This window comes from Diospyros lotus, chromosome 10, assembly GCF_014633365.1.
Source record: "Diospyros lotus cultivar Yz01 chromosome 10, ASM1463336v1, whole genome shotgun sequence".
Classification (NCBI taxonomy): Eukaryota; Viridiplantae; Streptophyta; class Magnoliopsida; order Ericales; family Ebenaceae; genus Diospyros; species Diospyros lotus.
The window spans coordinates 28,560,106-28,585,171 of NC_068347.1; the positions used below are offsets into that span (position 1 = coordinate 28,560,106).

Below are 25,066 nucleotides of genomic sequence, written 5' to 3' on the forward strand. Positions count from 1 at the left end.
ATGGAGTTGATATCGTTGGATCTGCTAATCTAGGATGGGGGGAAAAACAGATCTGAGTTGTCCATGGACTGGTGCGATCGACGACGAGGGATGGGTCGTCGCAGAGGGGGTTGTCACAAGTCTTCATCACTCGTGCGTGGACTGGTGCGGCCAGCAGCGGGGGTTGTCGCAAGTCTTCATCGCTCGTGCCTTGTGGTCTGGTGTGGCGGCCGATGGGGGATGGGTTAGGTGGTCTGGTGTGGTAGCCAACGGACGATGGGTGGGTGCAAGACTAGTGCGGCAGTCGGTGAGGATGGGTGCGTGTGAAGCTTTGAGAGACGAAGAGGAAGAGATGAGAGAAATGCTTAAATGATTTAGGGTTTCCCCCACCCCTTTTATATTTTACATTTTATTTTTTATATTTTTAATTATTATAATATATATTGGGCGGTTCGATTTGAAACCGAACCACAAAACCCCCAAACCGTGCAGTTTGGGGGTTTCTCAAACCGTGTTGGACCGCCATTCTAAAAAAATTGCATGGTCTGGTGCGGTCTGGTTCGGTGCAACCGATTTCTACGGTGTGTCAGTTTTTTTGAACACCCCTATTTCAGACTATGCCCTAGAGGCAAAATGTGAAGAATACTTGATCCTACACTAATAAAAAAAAAAAGGACAGATTGGTTATGTAGTGGTTGATGAGCTAATTTAATTTAATTTGTTAAAGCCCTCTTCTCTCCGCATACTGCAAATCATGCCAGTCCGGGACTGTCTATATATATATATATATATATATATATATGTTGCAAAAACTAAAATTATTGGAGACAGATATAATCATAATATATATATATGTGTACATATAGCCGCAAAAACAAAGCCAAATTAAGACGTGATCTGAGCAAGAATCCAAAGAAAAGAATATAATACGAAACGGGCTCGAGCTTAATTTAGTTTTACCACACACAAATTATGGATGCCCTGTGAAATTGAGGTTCGTCTTTAAGCTAAATTTGCTCCACAAATATGTGATCTAGAAGCGAAGCATGTAATTTTAGCACCCCAAAGAACCAAGACATCCACCAACCTTAAAAATTCTTAAATTCGGTTAAAATTTCACCAACACTTGATTCCTCTGTCATCTTCCATCCAAATCCAACAAAGATCAAGAAAAATGCCTTCCCCATCTTCACATTCTCTGCCATTCTTTGCCTTCCTTTCTGTTGCGTCCTTGTGCATCTTGGATGCTGCTTCCCATGGCTCTTCCTCAACAACAGTGATAGACGCCCCCTTGCTGACACAGAAAATCGGCACCAACCGATCGATAATCGTCGATATTAATGGCAATGGACACTTCAAATCTGTTCAAGCTGCCATTGATTCTGTTCCTGAGGGGAATTCTGACTGGATTATCATCCATATTAGGAAAGGAGTCTACAGGTTATCTCCATCTCCTTCCATGGCTGTCTGACAAAATTGCCGCACTTAAAAACTATTGTACATTTGCACGTCCCTGTAGAGTAGTGGTTACGGGTTCTTATAGAAACTATTGTAGATTGTGAAACTTCAATTACACGCGACCGAAGTTTTTATCTCATGAAAGGAAGATGAATTTTGACTTGCAGAGAAAAGGTGCATGTACCGAAGAGCAAGCCCTTCATCTTCATGAGAGGGAATGGAAAGGGCAAGACCGCCATTGTCTTCTCCGAAAGCTCTGCGGACAACTATGAGTCTGCAACATTCAAAGTTGAAGCTGAAAACTTTGTGGCTTTCGGGATCAGATTCAAAGTAAAAAAAAATTATACCGAACGATGTAGTTCATTAAAGAAGAAAAACAGCGGTCAAATTAATTCGTAGTTGTTGTTGTTGGTGGTTATGCAGAATGACGCTCCAACTGGGATTGCTTTCACCCCACAGAACCAATCAGTGGCAGCACTTGTTGGTGCAGACAAGGCTGCATTTTACCACTGTGCATTCTTGGGCACTCATAACACTCTGTTTGATTACAAGGGCAGGCATTACTATGATCACTGCTACATCCAGGGATCCGTCGACTTCATCTTTGGTCGCGGCCAGTCCATCTTCGAGGTGAGTTATTCTTCTCAATCTCACATCAAAACGATCAAGTTCGCATTGATTTGGATGAATTCTAAAGAAGATTGTAAGAGTTACAAGAGATTAGCGCAATAAAGAGTTGAAGGCAACAGAATATCCTGAATCGAGATAAACCCGATTCAAATTTGATCGAATACTCTTGTGTCTGTGGTTGCAGAGCTGTGAGGTGTTCGTGATAACAGACACAAGGTTGAAGCTTCAAGGGTCGATAACCGCCCATAACCGGGCAGATTCGGTTGAGAACGGTGGATTTGTGTTCAACAAAGGGAAGGTTTATGGGATTGGAGAAGTATTCTTGGGCAGAGCCAAAGGTGCCTATTCCAGGGTGATCTTTGCAAACACATACATCTCCAAGACTATAATCCCCCAAGGCTGGACTAATTGGAGCTACCCTGGCAGCACCCAGTACATCTTCTTTCTCAACTTTCTAGGCTAGTTTCTCACCACATCTTAGCATTTTCTTTCTCAACTTGTGGGCTCTCTTTGAATCAGGAATCTGTACCAGGCAGAGTACAAGTGCCATGGACCAGGAGCCGAGACGCACGGCCGGGCTCCATGGACCAGGCTGCTGAGCGACGAGGAAGCGGCGCCATTCCTGACTGTGGATTTCATCAATGGCAAGGAGTGGCTGCCTGCCTGGCTTTGAGGCTCAAATTGCTGCAACCTTGCAATCACTTGAGGCTTTCTTCAAGTTTGTCTTGTGAAGCTTGAAGGCATTCTTGTACAAGTTTCGTTGGAAAGAAACGTCTGCACCTGCAAGAAAGGCAGAGTTCATTTGCATGTATCAGTAGGGTAGAAGATGGTGAGGATGTGCCTTCAACTCTCATGGCCATCTTCAGTGTTTGTATGCTTCTTGGCGTTTTATAAGAATTACTGCTAACAAGCGAGATATCGACATTGATTGCACAACACTCCTCGTTTTGTAAAGTTCAGGAAGGATAGAAATATAAAGGGAACCATTTTTTGAATTGGGTGCAAGATTCAACATAATTAAATGTTACTTGTTACAATTGTACTTTATTGTTTATCAAGAGTTTGACATTTGGGCAGGGCAATGTAAATAGTTTGGTATTTGTTAGTTGAGATATTATTGGTCGTGAATATATATATATATATTAGAGTACGTGTTAAAATTATAATTATAATCTTAAATAGTAAAAAAAAAAAATTAAAACAAGTATAAACAACATATAAGATTTATAGGTATTCACTCTTAATGTGAAAGATAAGTCCATTTATTGTCATTGCAAATTTTTTTACTATAACCAAATTAAAAATTATAAAAGATTTATAATTTATAATAATTTTTTACATACGAGATTTATATTTATTTTTTACGCTCTTTGAAAATCACCTTAATATAAACAAAAATTAGAACAACAACAAAATATGTGTGAAAATCTAAAATTATTTTCACTATAAAATTACATATAAAATTCTGTATATTGACTCTGTGTAAGGTCAATATTCGTCAATGTGATAATTAGACTCCACATACTAATAGTACAAATTTGATGTACGCTTATTCAATAAAAAAAAAATTATGTTTAATTTTGCGTATAATTTACAAAAAAAAAATTATGTATAATATATTTAATAAAATGACCAAATAATATTCAATGCAGTATTTTTATTGTGTTGTTTACAAATTAAGTGAAATTAGAGAATTTTTATGTTTTTCAAATATCAAGGGTGGTGTTAATTTTTTATTAAACTTAAAAAAAGAGGGATTTGGGAGAAACTAAATGGACCTTTATTTATCGAGCGAGGGAGGAGAGAATCCTAGCCAACCGAGAGTCAACCCAGCGAAAGACCAATCCAACCGGGTTAAATTAGGGGATTATTCAACCCGGTTTGTGCTATCGGGTCACTCAGGGACAATTTCGCAAAGCCCTAGCCCCTGTCACTTCCCCGGAAGAAAGAAAGCTTGAAGCTCTGTGGTTTGGAAGACAGCGAAGCAACAATGGAAGGTGGAGGTGCCGGTGCCGTTGGAGACGAAGGAGCGATCGACAGAGTGGTGGACTCGAAGGACATGCAGCAGCAGAGCAAAGCCCTCGACAAGCTCACCGACCATGTAGAAGATCGCCAGCTCAATTCCACCCGCGTTCAAGAGGTCATCTCCTTCTCTTTCTTCGTCTTTTTCTTTTCCCCAAATATGGCGTGTTTGTTCACTGAAAAGAATTATTTCTGGTTCGAAATTGTTGTGATTTTGGGTGATGGGCTTGTGTGGTTAGGCTATGGCATCGATTGCCGCTGCTAAGGAAGCCGATTTGAATGCTATGCGAATGAGGTTCGTATTTATGTCTCATACTTTGTTTTTTTTTTTAATTTTATAGCTGTATATGATTAAAGAGAATTAAAAGATTTTTTTTTTAAACGATACGAGTGGATTCATCCTATTGCAAGACATTTGTCTCAAAATATGTGGTGAATTTGGTTTGATGAGTATATGAATTGAATTGAAAGCAACTGAGATAGGTGAAAAAAACCACTTTGACTTGTCCTGAGCTACGGTACACTGAAATGGGTTGCTGAGGTCTGGTGGTCCTTCTTTTTCTTTTTCTTTTTCGTATCAGGTGATATATTGCCATTGTGTATTTGCATAATGTTTGAAGATAAACTCCATCATTATGCCTAAGTTCATTGAAGAATGATGGTAGATAAACAATTACTGGTTCGCTAACCGTGCTTCTCTTTTTTTTTTTTTTTTGTTGGCAAATAACAGTATATAACCAAAAATAGGGAATTGCCTTAAAGGGTATATTCTGTAGAAAAGAACCCTGCTTGGCAGAGCCAATCCCAAAAGGCAAAAGCCTATTTAAATGTGGGTGCTATTATAGATCAGCCAAAAATCTGACTAAACACTGGAAAGTAAAGGAGCATTCCTCTCTCAACCAACGGAAAAGGAAATGAGATGGTTCCCTTCAAAATATTGACAGGATGCTCAAGTTCTAAAAACCTCAAAAACTTACTATTATGCTCCTTTCAAGTAGATCACAACGCACAGAGGGGAATGACTTCCCAGATCCTGTGGCTGTGAGGAAGCAAAGAGAGTACCTTGGATTTTCCTAATAGCAATTTAATTTTTTATCATCATTTTTGGCAAACTGCCAATTAAGTCATCACATCTATGACTTCTTACATTTGATGTGGTGTGGATTACATTGGAGCTGTTCAGACCCTAAGAGAAGTCACCTTGTACTCTGACTGATTAATCATAAGAGATGTTGGGACAAGATTATGTAGTTAATTTCATGTTAAGACAATCGAGAAACTTGCTCTACATCAAAATGTTGGTGTTGTGGCTTATGCTTGCTCATATATTTTAAGAGTTGTTCTCGCATGTGTTGTTCTCACTAACGAACTTTAAAATGGACGTGCACAAATTGTAGTTGAGAAAACAGCCAACTATAACTGCAATTCATACATTGAATTAGTAAAATTTACATTTTAAGAGTTGTTACGAGATTGTTCTTTGTGAAATTATGTTGTGTATGTATTTGTTCTCGGCTATGATTTGATAAATGATACTTCAGGTTTTTGGCAAAGTTGAGGTGTATTTGTCACTCAAGTCCATACTTCGGATTATGGGTTCTATTTAGTTCTTTTTCTAGATGAACTATTTGCAATGATGTTCTGATTCTTACAGTGGCATCACGTACCTACGAGCTTTAGTACCATGCTAGCTGTTGTAATGTAGCATACTAGATCTAACAAGATAGTCAATCGACTTGGTGATTGATGGTTGGTTATCTTAAAGTGGATTGCAAAATAAAATTTCAATAAAGAATATGTTATTCTCGCTTGGCTAGTTGCAAGTTTGCCAGTGTCCTGCCTAGTGCAAGGCGATCCATCTTAATTTAAAATGTTCCTTGCAGGGAGAAAGAACTAGCTGCGGTTAAGATCAATGCTGCTGATGTTGACATTATAGCAAGTGAACTAGAGGTTAGATCCGTTACGTTACATACATGGAGCTTTACGTAGTCACAATTTTATTTTTTGCCCAATATTTTTACGATGTTCTGCTTTCAACGTTGGAAACAGTTGGATAAGAAGGTGGCCGAAAGAACTCTGCGAGAGCACAAAGGTGATGCTGTAGCTGCCATCCGACACTTGCTTCGCTAGAAAGCATTTCAGCTCCAAAAGTCTGAGGAGTTTTTGAAGTTCCATGTCAGATTCTCATCGTGTTGGCTTACCCATTTTCATTTACAAAGTGCAGCATGCTTTCCAGATATTAGCTCTTAAGTCTGCATACATAGTGCAATTGCAACTTCTTCGGCCCATGCGAATGGACTCATGAAAGGACGTTATTTGTATTTCGTTTGTGAAATATTTTATGTTCCCCAGATATGGGAATTGAATTGGATTAACATCTAACCTAGTGTTCCTTGAAAGATTGGAAAATATTCAGATTAAACATCTGAGTGGAAGGCTAATGTTACTTAAAAAGTTATCAGGATTGTGCTATAAGGGCTAATGCTTTGTGTGTTCTAATATTCAGTATCGAACTCCATGATATTTGATGGATATAACGGTAATGGCCATCAAGATAACCAATTGGTAATGGTTAAATATTAAAATATTATGATTTTACGCTTACTCAGCCAGTGAGGTGGGTTTACTCGGTGCGCGCCTGCAGTGCTTGCAGGTTTTCATTGGTAACGGGAAAAAAATGCTATGATTTTGAAAGCTTATTTGTAACTCAGAACAATGGCAGATTCAATATCAACACTTGTTTGTACCTTTGCTTTAGCCATCATTACCGCAATAGAACTATCAGCGGCTTTCAATGAAGCCTCAGAACAAGACTGGCTCGTTTATTTTTGTTTTAGATTAGGAGATTTCCACCGGAAAGTCACATAAAGCTTTTCCCTTTCAGCTTTCTCTGGATCATCACTCTCTAAACATATAAGCAATATAATAAGAGATCAGGGGCTCCACATATTCACTCCTGCAAAGCCCTAAAACCTTAAACCCATATCAGATGCCCTAATTGGCAAAAAGTTTAAAGAACAAAGCCAAATATGACACAATGATGCATTGGTACTCACTGATGAGTGTTAAGACCTGTTTTGTAAACAGAAGTTCTTGTTGTGGTTCTAACACTCTTCTCTTAAAGATCACGCAAACTAGAGTAACCGCCACTCTGTTTCATTCGTTCACCGGGCTAGGTGTTGTGGAACAACCAATTTTTTGCAGCCATTGGCAATCACAAACACTGGATCAGTAGGTTCAAACTTTCAACACAAACTGTGGGGTGCTTTGACTGTTCCACGAGTAACGATTCCACTCAAGGACTAGCATCTTGCACTTCCTTTTGTCCATCTCCCGCCCCAAAGCGAGATGCCTGAAACTGAATGGCATGGTGCTTCTGCAGACCCTTAAGTCTCTCCAGCAATTCTAGGAATGTCGGCCGGCACTGTGGGTCCCTGTTTTATCATTAAGTTTCTTAGCACTAGTTCATGATTAGCAAAATGTTTCTACACAACATATTAATGATGATAAAGACTATCTGAAAAAATGAAGTCTTGATTAACGCATTACTGGCATGTATATATAACACATGATTTTGGTCATGACCAGAACAAGCATGCTGCAAAATTCTTATAGGATACCTTAGCACTAGAACCAAGAAATATACAATGATGCCCCCAGGGCATAGGTCGAGTGGTTGAACCACGATAAGTTGGGATTCGCACTAATAAGTCGTGAGTTCGATTACTTGCCCTGCGCAGTGAGGCAAACTCTCCATTTATGATTTACCTTCTCGGCTAAAATCGAGAGCACGAGCAGAGGGGGATCACGCAAGGGCGATAATCTCAAGAAATATATAATGTTAAATCTTTTTTTTTTTTTTTTTTCCTATAAGCTCTTGGCGGATGAGACAGACGAAGGGGTGAACATGGAACCTTTTAAATCAAGTACAGCAAGCAAAAAAGTCGTGTAGTCCAAATCATCTAACAGAAGTTATATGAACCTTTTAATCATACGAGACAAAAGCCCCCTCCCCACAGCTATAGCAAGTGGGACACAAATTCTCCATTAATTCTGTTGCTCATATTATTATATACACGATCAGTTTGCACATATCTTTCAGATGACTGGAAACCCATCAAAATATATATATATTTCTTGAACAAAAGTGTCATAATGAGGCACCTATTGAAGATAACATGCAAGAGATGCGATTAAGTTGGTTTGAACATGTAAAAAGAAGACTAATAGATGCGGATGTAAGGTGAGTTGATGAAATGGAGGCAATTGCAGCAAAACGAAGAAAGAAAAACTGGAGAAATCTTGGTGAGAAATCTTTAAACATGACATAAGATATAACATTCTTACAAAGAATATGACTATGCATAGAGATAGTTGGAGTCTAGAATTCATGTAGCTGACCCTATTTAGAGAGATTAAGGCTTGTGACTAGCATTGGAAAAAAGAATCACACTGTTGTCAAGAACTCAGGAATTTGGACATCTATGTATTTAGCAGGGCACTTATGTAGCACGTAATGAACGTTTTTATAGAAAAAGCTCATGATATCCATGAAGAGGAAAGAATTGAAGGGTGCCAGAACGAACCTGTGCCAGCAGTTCTCAATTATGGCAGCCCATAGTGGATCCACATCTTTGGGGATATCCAGTTGTTGGTTCAAGAACCCCACAGCTCCAATCACCTGAAGATATCCTAAACAAATTGTTGTTAGATGTTGAGAGCTAAAAGAATGCAACTTACTTTTTCCTTTAAAAATGGCAGATTAGATGGATTCAAGTCGAAGGAGGAGCAACCCCACCTCTTCAGACATGATAAGTTTTAATAAGGTCTATATAGATATTTAAAAGGGAGGAATCAGGACTAGAAATTTACAAGTAGAAGAGTACCTGCATTGAGTTGAGAGTATTCCATGGAATCTTCTCGGTGGCCAGCTCCCATAAAATCACTCCATAGCTGTAGACATCAGACCTGCGAGATATTCAGACAATGGAATGGGTGAAAAGAGATGCAAATTGTGTGCTTGTACATGTGTGCGTGTGTTGAATGAAAACAACAAGAACAAGCCCTTCAAATTAAAAATACTTTTCATTGGAGGGTTCATTACGGAGAACCTCTGGTGCCATCCATTGAGGCTACAAAAGCAGGATTAAAGATAGATGACACAGCATAATGCATAAACAAGAAACAAGAACCAATGCAATTAAAGAGCGCCATCAAGCATACCGTTCCTTTCCCTGTTCTTGTGGTAAGATATGTTTCATGCTTGAGACGAGACAGACCAAAATCACCAACCTATTGAGTTGATGATGGCAAGACATTTACTATCAGACCAAGAATGTTTGGTAACAATAAGAGAAAATTCCAAAGGGATAGAGGTTAGAAGTAGAGGTCTACCTTTACAGTCCAGTTCCTATCAACTAGAAGGTTTGAAGACTTCAAATCACGATGAACAATAGGCGGGTTGCAATGATGAAGATAATTCATGCCTCGTGCCTGTACAAGTGTTTGCAGCAAACATTGGTGAGCTCCATGTAGTTAATCCCACCTAGTGGGATTAAGGTTTGGTGTTGTTAGTGTGACCAAAGCATTGAAAAGTCTTATGTACAAAGGGAATTAGTTGTCCCTTTCTAGGGCAAGCATATTCCATGTGGAAACTGGATCTCACGATACTAACTATATCCAAAGCCATGTGAACACGTCGTCTCCAATCTAATCTGCTTGTATTCCTTTGTAGTAACCGGAACAAGCTTCCACTGCAAAAGTCAAAAACAGTAATAGATAATAAATCAGTACTAGCCAGGCAAAAAAAAAGTACATACTTCTGCAAGGTTTCTATATTACCAAAATCAATTTCATGAATACAGCAATGCGCAAGACCTATGGTGCAAAAAGGTAAGTAGAGAACAAACCGTGGTAAGAACTCTGTAACAATGCAGAGATGCTGAGGAGAAGTTACTGCACCCATAAAGAGTAGAACATTAGGATGTCTGAGCCTTTTCATGAGGGATACCTTCATAAGAAAAGACAAACATTGATGTCAGCAATTTAGTAAAGCCTGATTAGTAATAGAAAAAATCAGATTTGCATACAAGTTGTCTAACTCAATCACAGACGAACAGAAGTAAAATGGCTCTCCCACCAACTCAACATTCTTGAGCAATGTTTTCCAGACATTATCAAGTACAAGCAGAACTTATACTAAAGACCGAGTTACATCCACAATTCTTCTCTCCAAGAGAGAATCATTCTTAAATAATTCTCCAAATTCCACTAATGTGCGGACAATGAGAATGGCCACAGCCCATGGCCACCTATAGTTCAGGTCATGTGCAGATGGTGAAGAGTAACTGCTGTTCTATATGCCTAGGGCTCAAGTAAATTCAAGACAGTATTAAGTAAAAATCAAGGTGGTCAGCATGCAGGAATGATTTCATATCAATTCATGTAGTGATTCAATTCTTCAGTTGACGGTAATTGATAACTGCAGGCATGTTGTAGCCTTACCGTGTATCATTTAAGAGGGTTCATGTATAAATGGATAAGCACTTTATAGAATCTAGAGGTTTTAAGTTTAAGAAGATTGAAAACTGAATATATGAAACATAAGTTCAGCAAAAATACAAACGTGAATGATGTCATGGTAAAACTTGAAAATCAAGTCATCCTAAGAAATGACCATTTCAGATATCTTGGATTAATCAACCAAAAAGATGGAGAGATTAAAGGATGTTACCTGAATAACTAACACAAAATGGTTAAAATGGAAAAGTGCAACCATCATTTTATGTGATATTAAGATTCTGCTATTAAAACTAAAGGCTTATAAGACAATTATAAGACCAATTTTCTTGTATTGTTCAAAATGTCAAGCACTAAAGCACCAACATGTGCAAAAAAATGAGTGTAAAGAAAATTAAGAAATTATGATGGATGTGTGATCATACAACAAAAGGTAAAACTAGAATGAAGTTATTCATCATAAGATCAAAAAGGCTCCTCTTGAAGATAAAAGGCATGACACAACTAAGATGGTTTAGTTATATGAGAAGAAGACCAATAGAGGCTCCTACAAGAAAGAGGATGGAATGACAAAAGTTTTTAGCAAAATAAAGAGAGGAAGCCAAGAAAAACATGGTGATAGACTTTATGGTATAATATGAGTTATAAGGGTCTTACGAAAACTAGGGACATACATAAAATATCAACACACTAGACTTTATACAACCAACCTCACATGGTAGGATTAAGGCTTGATATGTTGTTTTATTCTTCTCTTCATGTCAACTAACAAGTACAAGGGCTGATTTGACCTAACAGCTTCAAATGGTCCCAATTTCATGATTATGAGCTTTATTTGTTTTCCTTGAAATTTTTTGGAAGTAATGATGGTTGCTTTTTCATTATAAATTAGGGTGTGTTTGATAGCATTTAGTTGAAAAAGAAAACATTTTCCAACTTGCATGGAAAACAAAAACCACCTCCCTCCTAGATGGAATTTTCCATGGAAAAAATGCCAAATGATGCTTTAATGGTTGTAAATTCCATGGAAAATGTAGTGTGTCAAACAACAAACATGAAATTTAATTCCTTGGATGGGACATTTTCTATGTATTTTTCATGCTATCAATCACACCCTTAGTCTATGGACCAGTAAGAAAATGCATAGCAACACAGCATTGGAGCTTGAACAGCATTCCACGCATGTAGCAATGGGTCCAACTTGAAGAAGACAATGGGTGACTGGGGGAAGATGCTATCTAAATAACACATCACCATTAACTAAACTAAAATTCACGAAAAGTCTACCAAATTCAATTACATAAAAGAGTTGTGGGCGTTGCATTAACCAGGTAAACACACACCTCTTTTCTGAAGGAAAGCATTGCATCATCTGAATACTGTAGCTTTGAGAAAACCTTAACAGCAACATCCTGCAAAAAGTGGACTTAATTCAAAGAGTAAAAAGGTCATTTTGAGGATGCATCCCTCCTCAATATGACAGAGTGAATGACTGAAGCCAAATACCCTATGATATTAATCATATCGACACATTGCATAGTTTGTGTATTTTGTTTTCTTTCTGTGAGTATGAACTTTCTCAACAGGTTGCATCACATGTAAATTAAACTGTAGATTTTGCATGACAAAATCCTTAATATTTATTGAAAAAACAACTTATCAAACCCGAGATTGGGAAAGAAACCAAAGAACATACCGATCCATACCACAAAGCATGATATACGGTTCCACAAGAACCTGCACAAACGTTTGAAAAGAGAACATCATAAAAATGGACTATGTACAACAAAAAGGACAGAAATCTTGGTTACATAGGGAGGGGAAAAAAACTTGGAAGAAATGGTGAAAGGATCATAAGACATGCATTTAGGTTTTCATGCATGTTAATTCATCCACGAAACAAAAAATAACACCCAGCAACAACAAAGATGAAAGTAATAGATTCATTATTTATTTAACAAAAGTACTTATAAGTTGCATGAATTACAGCAACAACAACAACAATCACAGGGTGGGGTTGGCAACGTGAATTCTAACTCTCCAACCATCTCTATATATGGCTTATAAGTCATATGAATACAGGCATTAATAGTTGTGCAATTGGACAAGGATAAGAGAGAAAATAAAGGTAACGATGAAGTATTCCTCGCAATTTTTTACAATCATATATGGTTAAGGTGTTAGAGGATGAGGGTGAAGGTGGTATGAAAAATTAAATACAATCAACAATCAATGATTATTACCCTTTGAAATCAAAAGGGAATTACCTTGTCCAATTTGCTCCCCAATTGTCAAGTCCTCCCACGAGATTTCGTAATCCAAGGAGTCAGTGTCCATGTTCAATTTATTAACAGCACTACTGCTGCTACTCCCATGGCTACTTGCACTACTTGTGCTGTTAACATTAAACGAAGAGGACCACAACTCTGAGGCCTCATTATTGGTTTCTCTGTTACTCTCACCGACTTGACAGTCTGGTTTGATAGCAGAAAATGTACTGTCCTGACAACATGTGTCATTATCATTATCATTGCTCGACCAGGAGCAGGAAAACCGGCTGGTCTTTGCCTCAAGCCCTTCACGCTCAGCTTTCCATGGCCACGTTATTCCTTTCTTACTAATCCAGGCCTCTGCTTTTGAGGTTATGATATTGTGAACTCCAGATTTTGCTTGCCCCTCATCACCAGAATCCCTTGAAGATACATCCCCCCTCTGATCAGAAACAGCTCCATGACCAGAAAGATGACTATCTCCACTCCTGCCTTCACAATCCATGCCATTCTCCCCAGTCCTTATTTTTGACTTAACCTTGTTGCTCACCCTGGAGGCCTGTTTTGACATTTTTACAAATCAATATAGGCTAAAGTACTACCATCAACCATTGAAACATAACAACTGTGACACTAACCAGATTTGATATTTTTGATGCAATTGCAACTTGGAGAGGTTGTTGAGGATCAAGACCGAGTTTGGCTGAAACAGTGGTTTTAGGCTTGCTAAAGCTCAAATCAGACTCTGACTGCTTGCTGTCCAAAGCAGCGCTCATGCCTTGAAAGGGGCGTGGATCACATGATACACAAATAATTCCAACCAAAGTGCCATCATCATCGTAAAAGGGGGTATTGGTTGCAACAGCTACAAATCTATCCCCCCTCTTATTCTTAACAGGAAATTGACCTGTCCAACTCTCCCCCACTGTTAGATGATGCACTATCTCATTAGCCACGGCATAGTCTCGGGGATCAGTTAGGAGTGCAATGGCATCCTGACCAAGAGCTTCTGCGGCAGAATAACCATAAAGGCTTTCTGCTGTCCTATTCCTGCACAATTGAACATGCACCAAATGCTCACATATTGAAACTTTCATAACCAATATTTCAATCTAATTTATCAACGCAAAGCCTATCAAATAGTAGGCAATACTGAAGAACCAAAAAAGTTGCAGCAATTCAAAATGTCTATGGTTTTATGTTTGTCAGTTGTCAGAATTGCAAGAACATCAAGTGCTATACATGGAAAGTTGGAAACGCCTTGAACCACAATTCATGTTAAGATTAGGGCAATTTGAATTCAACTCTTGATTATACTTTAGGATATTTTGAGATTACTAGTACAACTCGACAATCACATAACACATTTAACTCAATTTTAAAGAAATGAGCCTCGCGTTTCTTATATCTTACAACAATTTTAAAGAAATGAGAATCACAAAATACTCAGAAATCCCAAGAAAATGAATCAAAGGACTAGAAATTAACAAGATTATCACCAAGATTTGCCAAAATTTGGGAATTCAATTGAATTGACTCACTCACCAGTAGATTATCCGATAGTTGAGATCAAATATATGAACTGACCGACCCATTGACTGCAATATATTCAAATACTGCCTATCAGAAAACTCAACGGCCGCTGGGCCGCAGCCGCTGCTAGCGGCAGTAAACGTTTTACTACTCCGGCTCTCCCTCCCCGGCCGCGGCGGTGACACCGAGTGAGACCTCGTGTGGCCGCCACCTCTGCCTCGGCCAACGTCGTCTTGCAGCCGTTGTGGGCCCAAGTTGGGGTCGCCGGCGATCAGCAGCTTGGACATCTGGTGTTTGAGGTAGGCGTGACTGGCCTCGAGTTCTTGGATTTTCTTCAGAAGCTCACTGACTGGCGGCGGTTCCTCCATTGATGGACAAACGAAACCCAGAAATTATATATAGGTGAAGGACAAAATCATGGATTCATAACTGCATAACTCTCTCTCTCTCTCTCTCTCTCTCTCTCTAAAAGGAACTCTCTTTAATGTGCATGTGCAAAGTATAACCAATTGCTGTGTGATTTGGAGCTCAATTCGGAAAAATCCACAATTCTTCAACTTTATTTTGAACAAAAAATGGTTTGGTGAAGAAGATTCTGAAAAAGTGCGAGTACAAAATCATGGATCCATTACTGAATGACTCTTCTGCTCTCTAAGAGGAAACTCTCTCTCTCTCTCTCCCCCCCTCTGTAAATGGATTCATCTTTGTTGAGTGGTCAATGGCTGGTGACGAAGGAAGGCCCCTTGAGTCGCAAGAAAACTCTCTCTACTTGTTTAATTTTTTTCCTTCTTTTTCTCATATATTGGGTAGCCGTTGCTGCAACTTTTTACTTTCTTTTTAATTTTCCTTGGAAAGTTGAGTTCTTTGTCTGCTGCTCGCTCCCACTCCCATATGAATGGCCAAGTCCCAAGAACGATCCATGGCCTAACAAGTTAATTAATTTTTTTTATTCTAGATATATATTTGAGCTAATATTGAAGGTTATCTGCCACGTCCTATAATACGGTCACACTTCCAAGTTTATTCATCATAATAAATAATAATAGTAGTCTTATGATGTAATTTTATTTCATTTTTAATTATCTAAATAAGAATCCGTTCCTAATTCCTTTTATTTTATAAATAAATAAGTTGATTTCATTTATTATAATACAAATATTTTAAGTAGAATGAATCAACCTCAGCCATTATGTTGGTCATGTTATAAATTTCATTAGATAACTCAACAATCAATATTAAATTTTACTTGAAATTTTGAATTAAAACTAAATAAGCTTTTTTTTTCTTCAAATAATAGTGTCATAGATATTGAATAAAGATAATTAGCGAGATATAATTTATGAATTTAATATAATTTAATAAAATCAAAGTTAATATGTCATTGTCTTGATATGTATCTAAGGAGTAATTTAATAAAATTAAAGTTTACATGTCGTCGTCTTAATATTTTATGTTTTTCTTTTTGAGGGTTCAATAAAAACAAGGATGAGCCCCTTTTGCTTTTACTAATGGGTTAAGTTAATGTCGCCTAATAATCCATTTTATTAATACCACTTGCACTTATTTTAATTGTAACATTATAAATATAATATAAGTGAATGTGATGTATTTATATTATTTTTGATAATATAAAAAAATTAGACTACAACTGTTCTATTACGATTGGAATGTCATAAATTCATGCCAATGGAATAAATAATTTTTTTATAAAAAAATTCCATACAAATATGATACTTACAAAACCAAGAAAGCCTTTTTAATAATATAAAAATATTATTATCACATTATTTCAGTAACATTTTTAGACGAAAATCCTTGACATGTTATATTTTTAAGTAAATTAACTAGAAACCCTTTGAAGATTAGTTTAAAATTTGTCAAATTAATCCTTGAACTTTTTAATATTAGCAATAACATCCCTAAACTTTGACCATTTAAAATTAAGAGATAAGAATAAGTATTGGAGATATAATTCAGTAAAGAGTTCTCACCTTTATAGATAAACAACTCTTAGTTTAATTATTAATTAGTGAATAATTCTTTATAACGAGATTGTTGACCAAATCATATTAAATTTTTTAATGTAGCGTTTTTTTTTTTTTTTTAATTTTTATAGTAACATCAGGCCAAAACTGGTTGATCAGGGTACTTGCGCGAGCATACTGACAGGTTTAGAGAGAGCAGTGCTCGTGCCTGCAGACTGAGCTACGGCTTGGTTGGCGGTGGGACTCTGTCGCTTTGCATCCTGAAGCCATTTTCTTGCGGCTCTAGTTTCCAGGAAACTTCTGGGAATCTGTAAAGGTTTAGCACGTACACCACCAACAGGCGGATCACAGAACCCAAAGATATCTAAGGAGACTCAGAATTGAAGTTTGGTTCAATTACGAAAATATTATTGATAATCTTATCAAGGCACAAGACAGGCTCAAGCAAAGAAATATTATTAAACTCAGCTAAATTTATTTTGCAGGAATCCTTACATGTCCATCAGTCCATCCATGAATGAGCTTCAATTTGGTTGTAATGTCAACGTGATGAAGAAGCAGGATTAAAACAATTAATGGTATATGTTATTTCTCCATAACAGCAAAAACAAAAGGACATTTTTCTCATGGTGACCACTTCTTACAGCTACTTGTTTTAAATAATAATAACGATGATGATGATGATAAATGGAGAGTTGTCCCCCCATACAACATTTTAACCGCAGCAACTAACAAATTAAACCGTGTTCAACCACCACCAACTTTAACTACTCAACAATCACCACGTCAAAATGGAAAGTTAAACTTGATAGAACAAGCACCATTCTGCCAGCCGGAAACAGAAACGGAAACTCCTCACTTGGTGTACAGAACATCCTCCCATGGGTGGCGGTATAGCGGCTGCTTCAATCTCTTCTGATCGAAGGTGTGCCTGACATATCATCAGAAACAACGAATCAATCAATCGTGGAATAAATGAAAGATAAAGAGTGCCAGATACGAGTTCTCTAGTTTTCTGGGTTATTTTGGAGAGCGGGAAACTCACCCGATCAAACCAATGGATCGAGCCAACACAAAGAGGCCGTTCAGGTAACCAATCCCCACAATCTCATCGATTTCTTGCTTGGTGAACATGCCACTGCCGGCTAGGAGATCCAAGAAGAGGGAGCCGATTGCACCATCTACGTTAAGGACCAGGTTGTTTGACTTGGAGAGGGTGTAGTCTTCAACTTGAACAGCATATTCCATATACTTCACAGAGGGGAAATTGGTGCGTGCAAACAGTTGTAGCAGCTCTACTCTCTTGTCTCTGTTGTCACCTCTCTTGATCCTTTTTCATAAGAAGCAAATATAGTTTCTCAAGTTCCCATTTAACAAGCAGTGCTTCATATTGAAACATAAATAATGCCCCCAAGTATGGACTTTCAGTTGTAGGATAAAGGTTTCTGTGGTGTGGTTGCAGAATCTAAAAACTAGAGTGAAGGCGAAGAAGTTCTATACCTGTGCCCAATTCCTGGCACACGAATGCCCTTCTTTTTCATGCTCTCCACAAACTCGTAAGGTGTAAGACCCTACAAGAACAAGATGATGAATGCATTGTACTCATAGAAATCATCAGAGTGGGCAGACACCAACTATTCTCTGATTTGCCCAGGTGACACCGATGAAAACTCACCTTATCATAAGCATCCTTGAAGTATCGGGCAGCATCATCAATAGCACCACCAAATCGGGGACCTATTGTTAGCAAACCTGTTTTCAAAGAATAATTTACTTCAGCAACTGATTACAAAATCAGCCAGGGCTTGGGGGAAAAAGCACTCAATAAGTCTCTAGAGTTTACCTGAAACAAGACTGGATACCAGATCTTTTCCAGCCCTCGCGGTTACTATGGTGTTGTGGGCACCAGAGACACAAGGACCGTGGTCAGCACATAACATGATGCAAATCTGAAAAAGTCAAGTAGAGTAGTTAGGGCAGAGATTGGCAAAATTGCTTTGCTTTCTAAATGACTAACAAGAAATCAAATTAAATGATAAATTTCCCTTGAACAATAAATACATATAAACTTGTTACAACTAGAACACAAGGGAATCATACCTCAATAAACTTTGTACAGTAACGGGGAAGGCTGCGTTTGAACCACAACAGGGAGATGACATCACCCACACCGTAGCCCTGTTCAACAATGGAAGACATTGGGACACCAGCATAGCATGGCTCTTCACCTGAAAATAGAGGCAAAGGACAAAATCAGTTTTCTGTTAGGGCTGCAGTAATCCCATCTCCCAGCATTCCACATTAAAAATGTATTAATGTTATACCTCTGTCATCAGATATGGTGGAAATAATATGAGTTGGAGCTCGGACTTTGCCACTTTTAATGGCCGTGCTAAGATCTTCAGGGATCTGTGGAGGCTTAACTTCCTTTACTGGAGAAATCTTTCCTGCTTCAACCTAATTGAAACACAAAGTACACAATCAATAAACTTTAGTAATTAGTCGTGGTAGCGAAAGGAATGCACGGAGAACTGTCTAAAGGGGTGATAAAAGTAAAATTACCAGGTTCTCAAATGTCTCTTTAATTGCAGCTTCAAATGCTTCATATGAAGTCGGAACAATAGCTCCAGCTTCCTGAAGTGCTTGATTCTTTGCTTGTGCAGACTCCAATTCACCACCACTCTTAGCTCCCTGTTTTACCCAAAATATCAAGCAAAATTAGTGTTCTTCCTCCTTTTAAGTCAAAAAAGAAAAGGAAAAAAGTTGAGTCCAAGAAAATCCAGGCAGTAGCTCACCGCATGACCAAATTGCACTTCTGACTTAAATAGGCGTGCACAAGTTCCACTGACCCAAGCAACAACAGGCTTGTTGATTTTCCCCTGCTTCAGGGCCTCCACAAGGGAATACTCATCGCGCCCACCAAGTTCCCCGAGTACAACCATCATTTTGACCTGGGTTAGCCATAGAATTGATAAGAAAAAGAAAAGAATAGGGGTGTAAAGCTAATAACCATATGCTACTCATAACAAGTAGGTACAGTCTAAAGCTAATTCAAATAGCAGGAGACACCACTACACACCCCAAAATTGAAACAAGCTCGAAATCAGACACTGCGTCTTGTTTCTTTATGAACTCCAAAAGTGTTATGACTAAATAATTGGAAAATAAAATTTGGTACAATGAAAACATTTGCATATATCTTGATCAGCTGAAATGTAATGCTTAGTACAGCCAACAAACAAAAATAAAAACATTACATGAAACAAAAGGACTTCTACTAGTCAAAAGTTTTAACTCTCATGCTTATATAGGACCTTAGTATGGTCAAGAATCTGCATAGTTCACATCATAGAAATTTGGACATTTTACAACAAAATGCAACGGGCAAGATGAAATTTCCCCGTTGAAACCATTTAAGTTACTTGTAGACTCACGCAGTGAATTTGGAAACAGAGGCAACTGGAATAGATTGACATAGAGAGATGCATACATGTGGGATGTTGTTAAACCGCAAAACATGATCAGACAATGTAGAGCCTGGGAACACATCTCCTCCAATTGCAATACCTAAAAATTGTTGGAAAAAAAATAAGATAAATTAATTCCAACCTAAATATGGCATAATGTCATTTGTGTGTGTGTGTGTGTGTGTGTGTGTGTCTGTGTGTGAGAGAGAGAGAGAGAGAGAAGCCAGCACATATAAATACCTTCATAAATTCCATCTGTTACACGGGCAATTGTATTGTACATTTCATTAGACATACCACCCTGAAATTGAACAAAAAAATGTAATTGATGCAACCATAAACAAGCAGGTAGGATCGCTAGTCTTCCTCATGTATTTCATATGCAAAAGATTGACAAATTTAGACAGAGTACTCAACATAACCCTTTTATGACATCTGGAATGATTTTATTTATAATGCAGTACTGCAGCACACAATTTAAAAAATATACAAATGTAAATCTAAGTTTATCGCATTCCTTTCTTTTTGTTGTATTTGAGTAGTAATGAGCATGATGAAGATAACACAGCACAATTTGGCATGTCAATTAAAAAGTTTAGCATTAATTCTTTTTTTTATTGTTGTACAGTTTGGAAGTGGAGTAAAAAAATTATTTTATATACTAAATATGAGGGATGTTTTATAGATAATGTGTATGCTTAGAAGAGGAAGAGGGGCAAGTTAAGGAATGGCTACGCACGGATTTGGAGACGAAACCAACAGATCCAGGCCTGTAAAGCTTGCATTGAATGATATTGTCAATTGTTCCAGCAGTGTCACCAATCTTGAAGGCCCCAGCTTGAACGCCTCCAACGGTAGCTGGGCCAATGACAACCTGGAAACAATACCAGGAACTACGTTAGATAAGCAGCTGCACTAGGCACATTGAAAGATCCTGAAGAAATATTAAATGCTATAAAACAATCCATACATAGATTAGAGAATGACCATTCCCATGTCCTAATGAATCTGCTTTGCATTAACTTGCATAGTTTCACTTCACCAAAAATTAATACAGAAAGCCCAAAAGACTTGCATCAATTATTTTACCTTATTGTTTGCCCTTGCATAACCAATCAACTGCTTGGTGTCTGATTCGGGAACACCTTCAGCTATTATAGCCACAACTCTAATGGTTGGCTGTTTGAGAGCTCCCATAGATGAAGCAGCAGCACTGGGAACATGCTTCTAATATAAGCGTGGAATACAATTAAGTGTTTTTACAAATATGTACTAATAATAGATTAGAACTGACCTTCTGAATGATGCAAAGTTTATAAAAACATCAGCAGTAGGATGCGCTGCACAAGCAGCTTCAATCCTGCAGGAGAAATCCACAGGAAGCAAAAAATAGATTAACCTCAGGAATATGACAATTCATATCCTATTTAGCAAATATCAAAACATTGCATAAATGTTAGCTGCAGTGACCACCTAGGAGTCACATTTAGCAGTTTCTATTTTCTCTTTCTTTTTCTTTGGCAAGCCAGCTTCATATGCAAGATTCCTGTGATAAATTCTTCCACATACAATTTAGCTTATACAGCAGATATCTATTGGATTAATTTTACAGAATGTCCCGGTACATTATATATTTCTATTTACATAATGAGATTTTCTTGGAAAGAGAAAAAAGACCAAAAATTTTATTACTTTAACAAAAAAAAGGAACAAAATTAATTTTTGAATAAGGATCTGTAATTTGTTTGTTCATGTAATTTGACATCAAACTGTCTCAATGGTTAACCAGTTTAGCTCTAAACTATTCAATCCAATTTATCTTTGGATTGAAAGGATATGATAAAAGTAAAATGTTTAAGAAAGCAATTTTATCAGCAAATCTTATTGGAAGCATCTTCTCTTTGTCATATGTAAGTACCCTTAAGATTCAAATAAAATGCAAGGTGAATACAAATTAAAAAAACACAGGAATAAAAAAAAAAAAAATACGCACGTAGAATGTACAGGGATGGCAATTTCCTCCTGACCGAAAAAGAGCTTCTGGAATCCCTCAGAACCAGGGTTGATAATTCCAGCAACTGATGGAGTTTCTCTCCCTGGAAATACAAAAGGCATAGAGTAAATTAACTGCAAAAACCAATTGAGCAACGTTTAAACTATATTTGACTGCTTGTAACAAGATGCATTCACTATTCTAATAGAAGAGCATAGGAAGTGGGACATACCGCAAAGGAAGTCAAAATCAAGCATCCGCTGGATGGGAAGTTGTTTGTAGTTGTAGAATAATGCTTGAGTAGTCGGGGAGAAAAGTTGTCCAGAAGCCATTGTGTAGCCTAAAGAGCCCTGCAAAAGGAGTAAACCTTAAATACAAATTTCTCATACTGCATATATCAGCATAGGGTACAGAAACAGTAAACCAAATAGAACTAACAAGAAGGATTTTCAGAGAAAAAGCATCCATCGTGAAACAGAATAAACCCAAGAGGTGTGGTAGTGCACCATGTGTTTGATACATAGACCAAGTGTAAAACAGAATAATCCAGAATTCATAGTCATTACCCTGATCGGATCAGTAAACAAATTTTGACATTTTTTTCCCTATACCACAAAGTTGATAATTTGGTTGTACCAAAGAAGTCATTTGCAATAAATTTCAAACAAGCTAGCGGATATACGATAAGATCCCAACACTGATATGCATGAATAAGTAAACAAAGGCTATTATCTTCGGTGATTTGCTTTCAGAATCTTCTGAGAGTGCTTCAAAAGTAAGTTTGGTTTTTCAAAACAGACCCTTTCCCTCTTCTTGCTGTAGTGAGTGTAAATTCCCAAAAGAACTGATCCAAAATTAGACAAAAGAAAAACTGAATCATCATAAATCCGACAAAGTTGATCCATAGCATTACCAGACCCCACTCCCAATCAACACAATGAAGATTGATGAAAAGCAGCAAAACAGTTGTTCAATTACAAGTGACTCCCACCAGATCTTGTGTGTCGATAAAGCCAAGAATGCACGTCACAGAAAGTCCAATTTCGGGCACCCAAATTAACCGACAACAAAGGGTAGATCCGAACCAAACGTAACTGAAATTCAGAAAGGTAACTGCTCCAAAACAACAAACCGAAGCATATCGTATAGCTTCGAGAATATCGAAACACTCAAAAAAAACAAACAGAGACCCAAATCTGCACGAAGCTTGAGATGCAAACAAGAGCCACCTAAGTGGAAAACAAAAACCCAAATCCCGGATTCAAGAATCACGAAAAACCCACATCGCATATTCAGGAATTGGGAAATACCCAGATCTCAGATTCAAAAATTGACCAGTATAGATCGGCGTTGTGTATTAATTAATGAATGAATCAGCCTACCTTGTGTCCACTGTGTGGTAGTGAAGTCCGACGAGCCCGGCGAGAGGAATCGAATCGGAATTGAGAAATGCGGCCCAAAGGAAGAGGGTCAGAAAAGTGTTTATATAGAAAGAGAGAGAGGAGCACGTGAAGCAGGTAGTTGGATCATGGCTTGGTTTTTCAATATTAAAATTCAGCCATCAGCCATCACAGCCATCAACCATGGTTAGAGAGAGAAGGAGAAAGGTAAAGAGGGGTAGGTGGCTCGGAAGGTTGGCTCGCTTCACTTGGAAAAATTGGATTTGGTACGATCCATAATTGCCACTTAATTTGATCTCCCTTTTGGAATTTCTTTAATTAGCTGAACGTTACACCACCAGCAGACCATAAAAGGATCCAAATAACGTGAGTAGCTGCGACATGAATTCAATTAGTATGTCTAAAGAAAGTGACTAGAAAAATTGTATCGTTCTATACTAACTCACTCAAGTAAGTAATGTGAGACACCTAATATCACTTTAATTTTCTTTGAAATTCTTCTCATTACCCTTAAAAAGAAGGGGTGCAAAAATTAATTGATTTTCTCCTCTAATTGAATTCAATCCATTAATGGGGGCCAGACTATGACCTATAATTTACGTGGCCCTCTTTGATTGGGGCAACGACAACTGAGTGTTGCCAGCTTTAGGAAGAAACGTGAAACCTCACCACCAACGAGCGCCAAGCCCCCCATCTGATGTGACCACTCACACAAAAACATTATGTATATAAATCAATTTTTTTTATATATTTGTTGAATTAATCGTGCATATTTAATAAATATAAAAAAGTTATCACAATAATAATATAATTCTATTTTTAAGCCCTTTTGAATATAAGCTCATATTTGTGGTTAATGAATATTGAATGGACCCTCAGCAGTAGTAATAATAATAATAAATTGGAGATTAGATTAGAGTGGAAGGCCAGCCAGGTCCAAACAAGAGGCTCGTGGACCTCGTGCATAACATATTCTTCACTTCGATTTCTTATTAAAAGATAGGGGGAAAATATATTAATTTTGATAGCCATAGGCACGCCAACACATATAATAATTTTATAAAGGGAGACCTGCCATTGTTGAATGCTTCCACTTCACGTGGCTCCATTCAGATTCAGTCGCACTAAACGTTCAATGAATTGAATTGAAGGTCTGCTTACTGCTTCCTCCTCCTCCTCCTTTCACTTTATTAATTTAATAATAATAATGTAAGCTTGCTTAAACGACCACTCTCCCTCCGTCGCCGTGCGCCTTTCTTTAATTACTCTTCTGATTTGTCAAGGAACCGGTAAAACTCTAATTAATTAACTAATTAATTATTATTATTATTATTATTATTATTATTATTGCGTCTATCGTTGGTGAAAGAAAAATGGCTGATTTTGACTAAGTTACCGTAAGTGTACGTCCCAATGTCGATAGGGTTGACTTTTATTTGCAATGAACAAGTTATTACTCAATTTTCTCTTTGCCCTTCAAGTTATAGGGTTACTGAATTTACCATTTTGGATATTGTTAGCTCAGTATTTTTAAAGTATTTGTTAAGTTATATCTAATATATTTTGTTTGTAATACTTAAAAATTTTTATTAGTTGGTAATAAATATAAAATTTTACTTTTTTTAAAAAAAAAATACTATACTTATTTTAGGAAATTGCTACTTTACTCGACTGTACGACCGAATGCAATATTTTGATAATTAAATTACTAAAATGTCTCTCATCTCTTTTCTTAGCCGCCTAATTAATCTCTCTTTCTTTTTTTTATGGCTGTCACTAAGGATACAGTGACGGTTGGTGAAGACATTGA

The 25,066-nt window shown here is 37.5% G+C and overlaps 4 protein-coding genes across 7 annotated transcripts; 2 read left to right on the forward strand and 2 right to left on the reverse strand.

The window, feature by feature from the left end:
* Positions 1 to 1,153: 1,153 nt before the first annotated feature.
* LOC127811217 (probable pectinesterase 67) lies at positions 1,154 to 2,740 on the forward strand. Its single transcript, XM_052350924.1, has 5 exons — positions 1,154 to 1,419; positions 1,605 to 1,767; positions 1,861 to 2,067; positions 2,252 to 2,499; positions 2,587 to 2,740. Exons 1-5 carry the CDS (start codon positions 1,154 to 1,156, stop codon positions 2,738 to 2,740), a joined length of 1,038 nt encoding a protein of 345 aa, XP_052206884.1.
* A 1,186-nt stretch (positions 2,741 to 3,926) lies between these two features.
* On the forward strand, positions 3,927 to 6,564 carry LOC127811355 (uncharacterized). Its single transcript, XM_052351124.1, has 4 exons — positions 3,927 to 4,207; positions 4,329 to 4,384; positions 5,973 to 6,039; positions 6,139 to 6,564. Exons 1-4 carry the CDS (start codon positions 4,058 to 4,060, stop codon positions 6,217 to 6,219), a joined length of 354 nt encoding a protein of 117 aa, XP_052207084.1. The 5' UTR covers positions 3,927 to 4,057; the 3' UTR covers positions 6,220 to 6,564.
* A 481-nt stretch (positions 6,565 to 7,045) lies between these two features.
* Positions 7,046 to 15,243, reverse strand: LOC127811356 (probable serine/threonine-protein kinase SIS8). Of its 4 annotated transcripts, none has more exons than XM_052351125.1 (13): positions 14,424 to 15,240; positions 13,517 to 13,928; positions 12,876 to 13,437; positions 12,305 to 12,345; positions 11,952 to 12,020; positions 9,999 to 10,099; positions 9,764 to 9,842; positions 9,484 to 9,582; positions 9,313 to 9,381; positions 9,172 to 9,221; positions 8,976 to 9,057; positions 8,676 to 8,770; positions 7,046 to 7,523 (listed from the first exon to the last, which is right to left on the reverse strand). In XM_052351125.1, exons 1-13 carry the CDS (start codon positions 14,777 to 14,779, stop codon positions 7,385 to 7,387), a joined length of 2,154 nt encoding a protein of 717 aa, XP_052207085.1. In that variant the 5' UTR covers positions 14,780 to 15,240; the 3' UTR covers positions 7,046 to 7,384. The 4 variants fall into 4 exon arrangements, 1 of the variants encoding a protein (XP_052207085.1); XR_008025654.1 differs by having other exon boundaries at positions 7,482 to 7,523; positions 8,676 to 8,781; positions 14,424 to 15,243; XR_008025655.1 differs by lacking the exons at positions 7,046 to 7,523; positions 9,172 to 9,221 and having other exon boundaries at positions 8,705 to 8,770; positions 14,424 to 15,241.
* A 1,716-nt stretch (positions 15,244 to 16,959) lies between these two features.
* LOC127811357 (ATP-citrate synthase beta chain protein 2) lies at positions 16,960 to 23,434 on the reverse strand. The gene is made up of 17 exons (XM_052351127.1): positions 23,239 to 23,434; positions 22,089 to 22,206; positions 21,857 to 21,959; positions 21,158 to 21,223; positions 20,953 to 21,076; positions 20,603 to 20,737; positions 20,104 to 20,164; positions 19,887 to 19,963; positions 19,192 to 19,347; positions 18,959 to 19,087; positions 18,721 to 18,853; positions 18,497 to 18,624; positions 18,240 to 18,345; positions 18,072 to 18,148; positions 17,897 to 17,967; positions 17,442 to 17,726; positions 16,960 to 17,327 (listed from the first exon to the last, which is right to left on the reverse strand). Exons 2-17 carry the CDS (start codon positions 22,186 to 22,188, stop codon positions 17,252 to 17,254), a joined length of 1,827 nt encoding a protein of 608 aa, XP_052207087.1. The 5' UTR covers positions 22,189 to 22,206; positions 23,239 to 23,434; the 3' UTR covers positions 16,960 to 17,251.
* Between the last annotated feature and the right edge of the window lie 1,632 nt (positions 23,435 to 25,066).

Bases quoted from the DNA above. Each gene is read 5' to 3' on its own strand.
- LOC127811217 (XM_052350924.1), top strand. From the start codon at position 1,154: ATGCCTTCCCCATCTTCACATTCTCTGCCATTCTTTGCCTTCCTTTCT. The intron at 1,768-1,860 runs GTAAAAAAAAAT...GTGGTTATGCAG, and splicing joins CTTTCGGGATCAGATTCAAA to AATGACGCTCCAACTGGGAT. The intron at 2,068-2,251 runs GTGAGTTATTCT...CTGTGGTTGCAG, and splicing joins GCGGCCAGTCCATCTTCGAG to AGCTGTGAGGTGTTCGTGAT.
- LOC127811355 (XM_052351124.1), top strand. From the start codon at position 4,058: ATGGAAGGTGGAGGTGCCGGTGCCGTTGGAGACGAAGGAGCGATCGAC. The intron at 4,208-4,328 runs GTCATCTCCTTC...TTGTGTGGTTAG, and splicing joins ATTCCACCCGCGTTCAAGAG to GCTATGGCATCGATTGCCGC. The intron at 4,385-5,972 runs GTTCGTATTTAT...TGTTCCTTGCAG, and splicing joins TTGAATGCTATGCGAATGAG to GGAGAAAGAACTAGCTGCGG.
- LOC127811356 (XM_052351125.1), bottom strand. From the start codon at position 14,779: ATGGAGGAACCGCCGCCAGTCAGTGAGCTTCTGAAGAAAATCCAAGAA. The intron at 10,100-11,951 runs GTGTGTGTTTAC...TTTCTTATGAAG, and splicing joins TGCTTTCCTTCAGAAAAGAG to GTATCCCTCATGAAAAGGCT. The intron at 9,058-9,171 runs GTATTTTTAATT...AATATCTCGCAG, and splicing joins AATGAACCCTCCAATGAAAA to GTCTGATGTCTACAGCTATG.
- LOC127811357 (XM_052351127.1), bottom strand. From the start codon at position 22,188: ATGGCTTCTGGACAACTTTTCTCCCCGACTACTCAAGCATTATTCTAC. The intron at 21,960-22,088 runs GTATGTCCCACT...TTGTATTTCCAG, and splicing joins TGATTTTGACTTCCTTTGCG to GGAGAGAAACTCCATCAGTT. The intron at 20,165-20,602 runs GTGCGTAGCCAT...GTTCAATTTCAG, and splicing joins TTGGTTTCGTCTCCAAATCC to GGTGGTATGTCTAATGAAAT.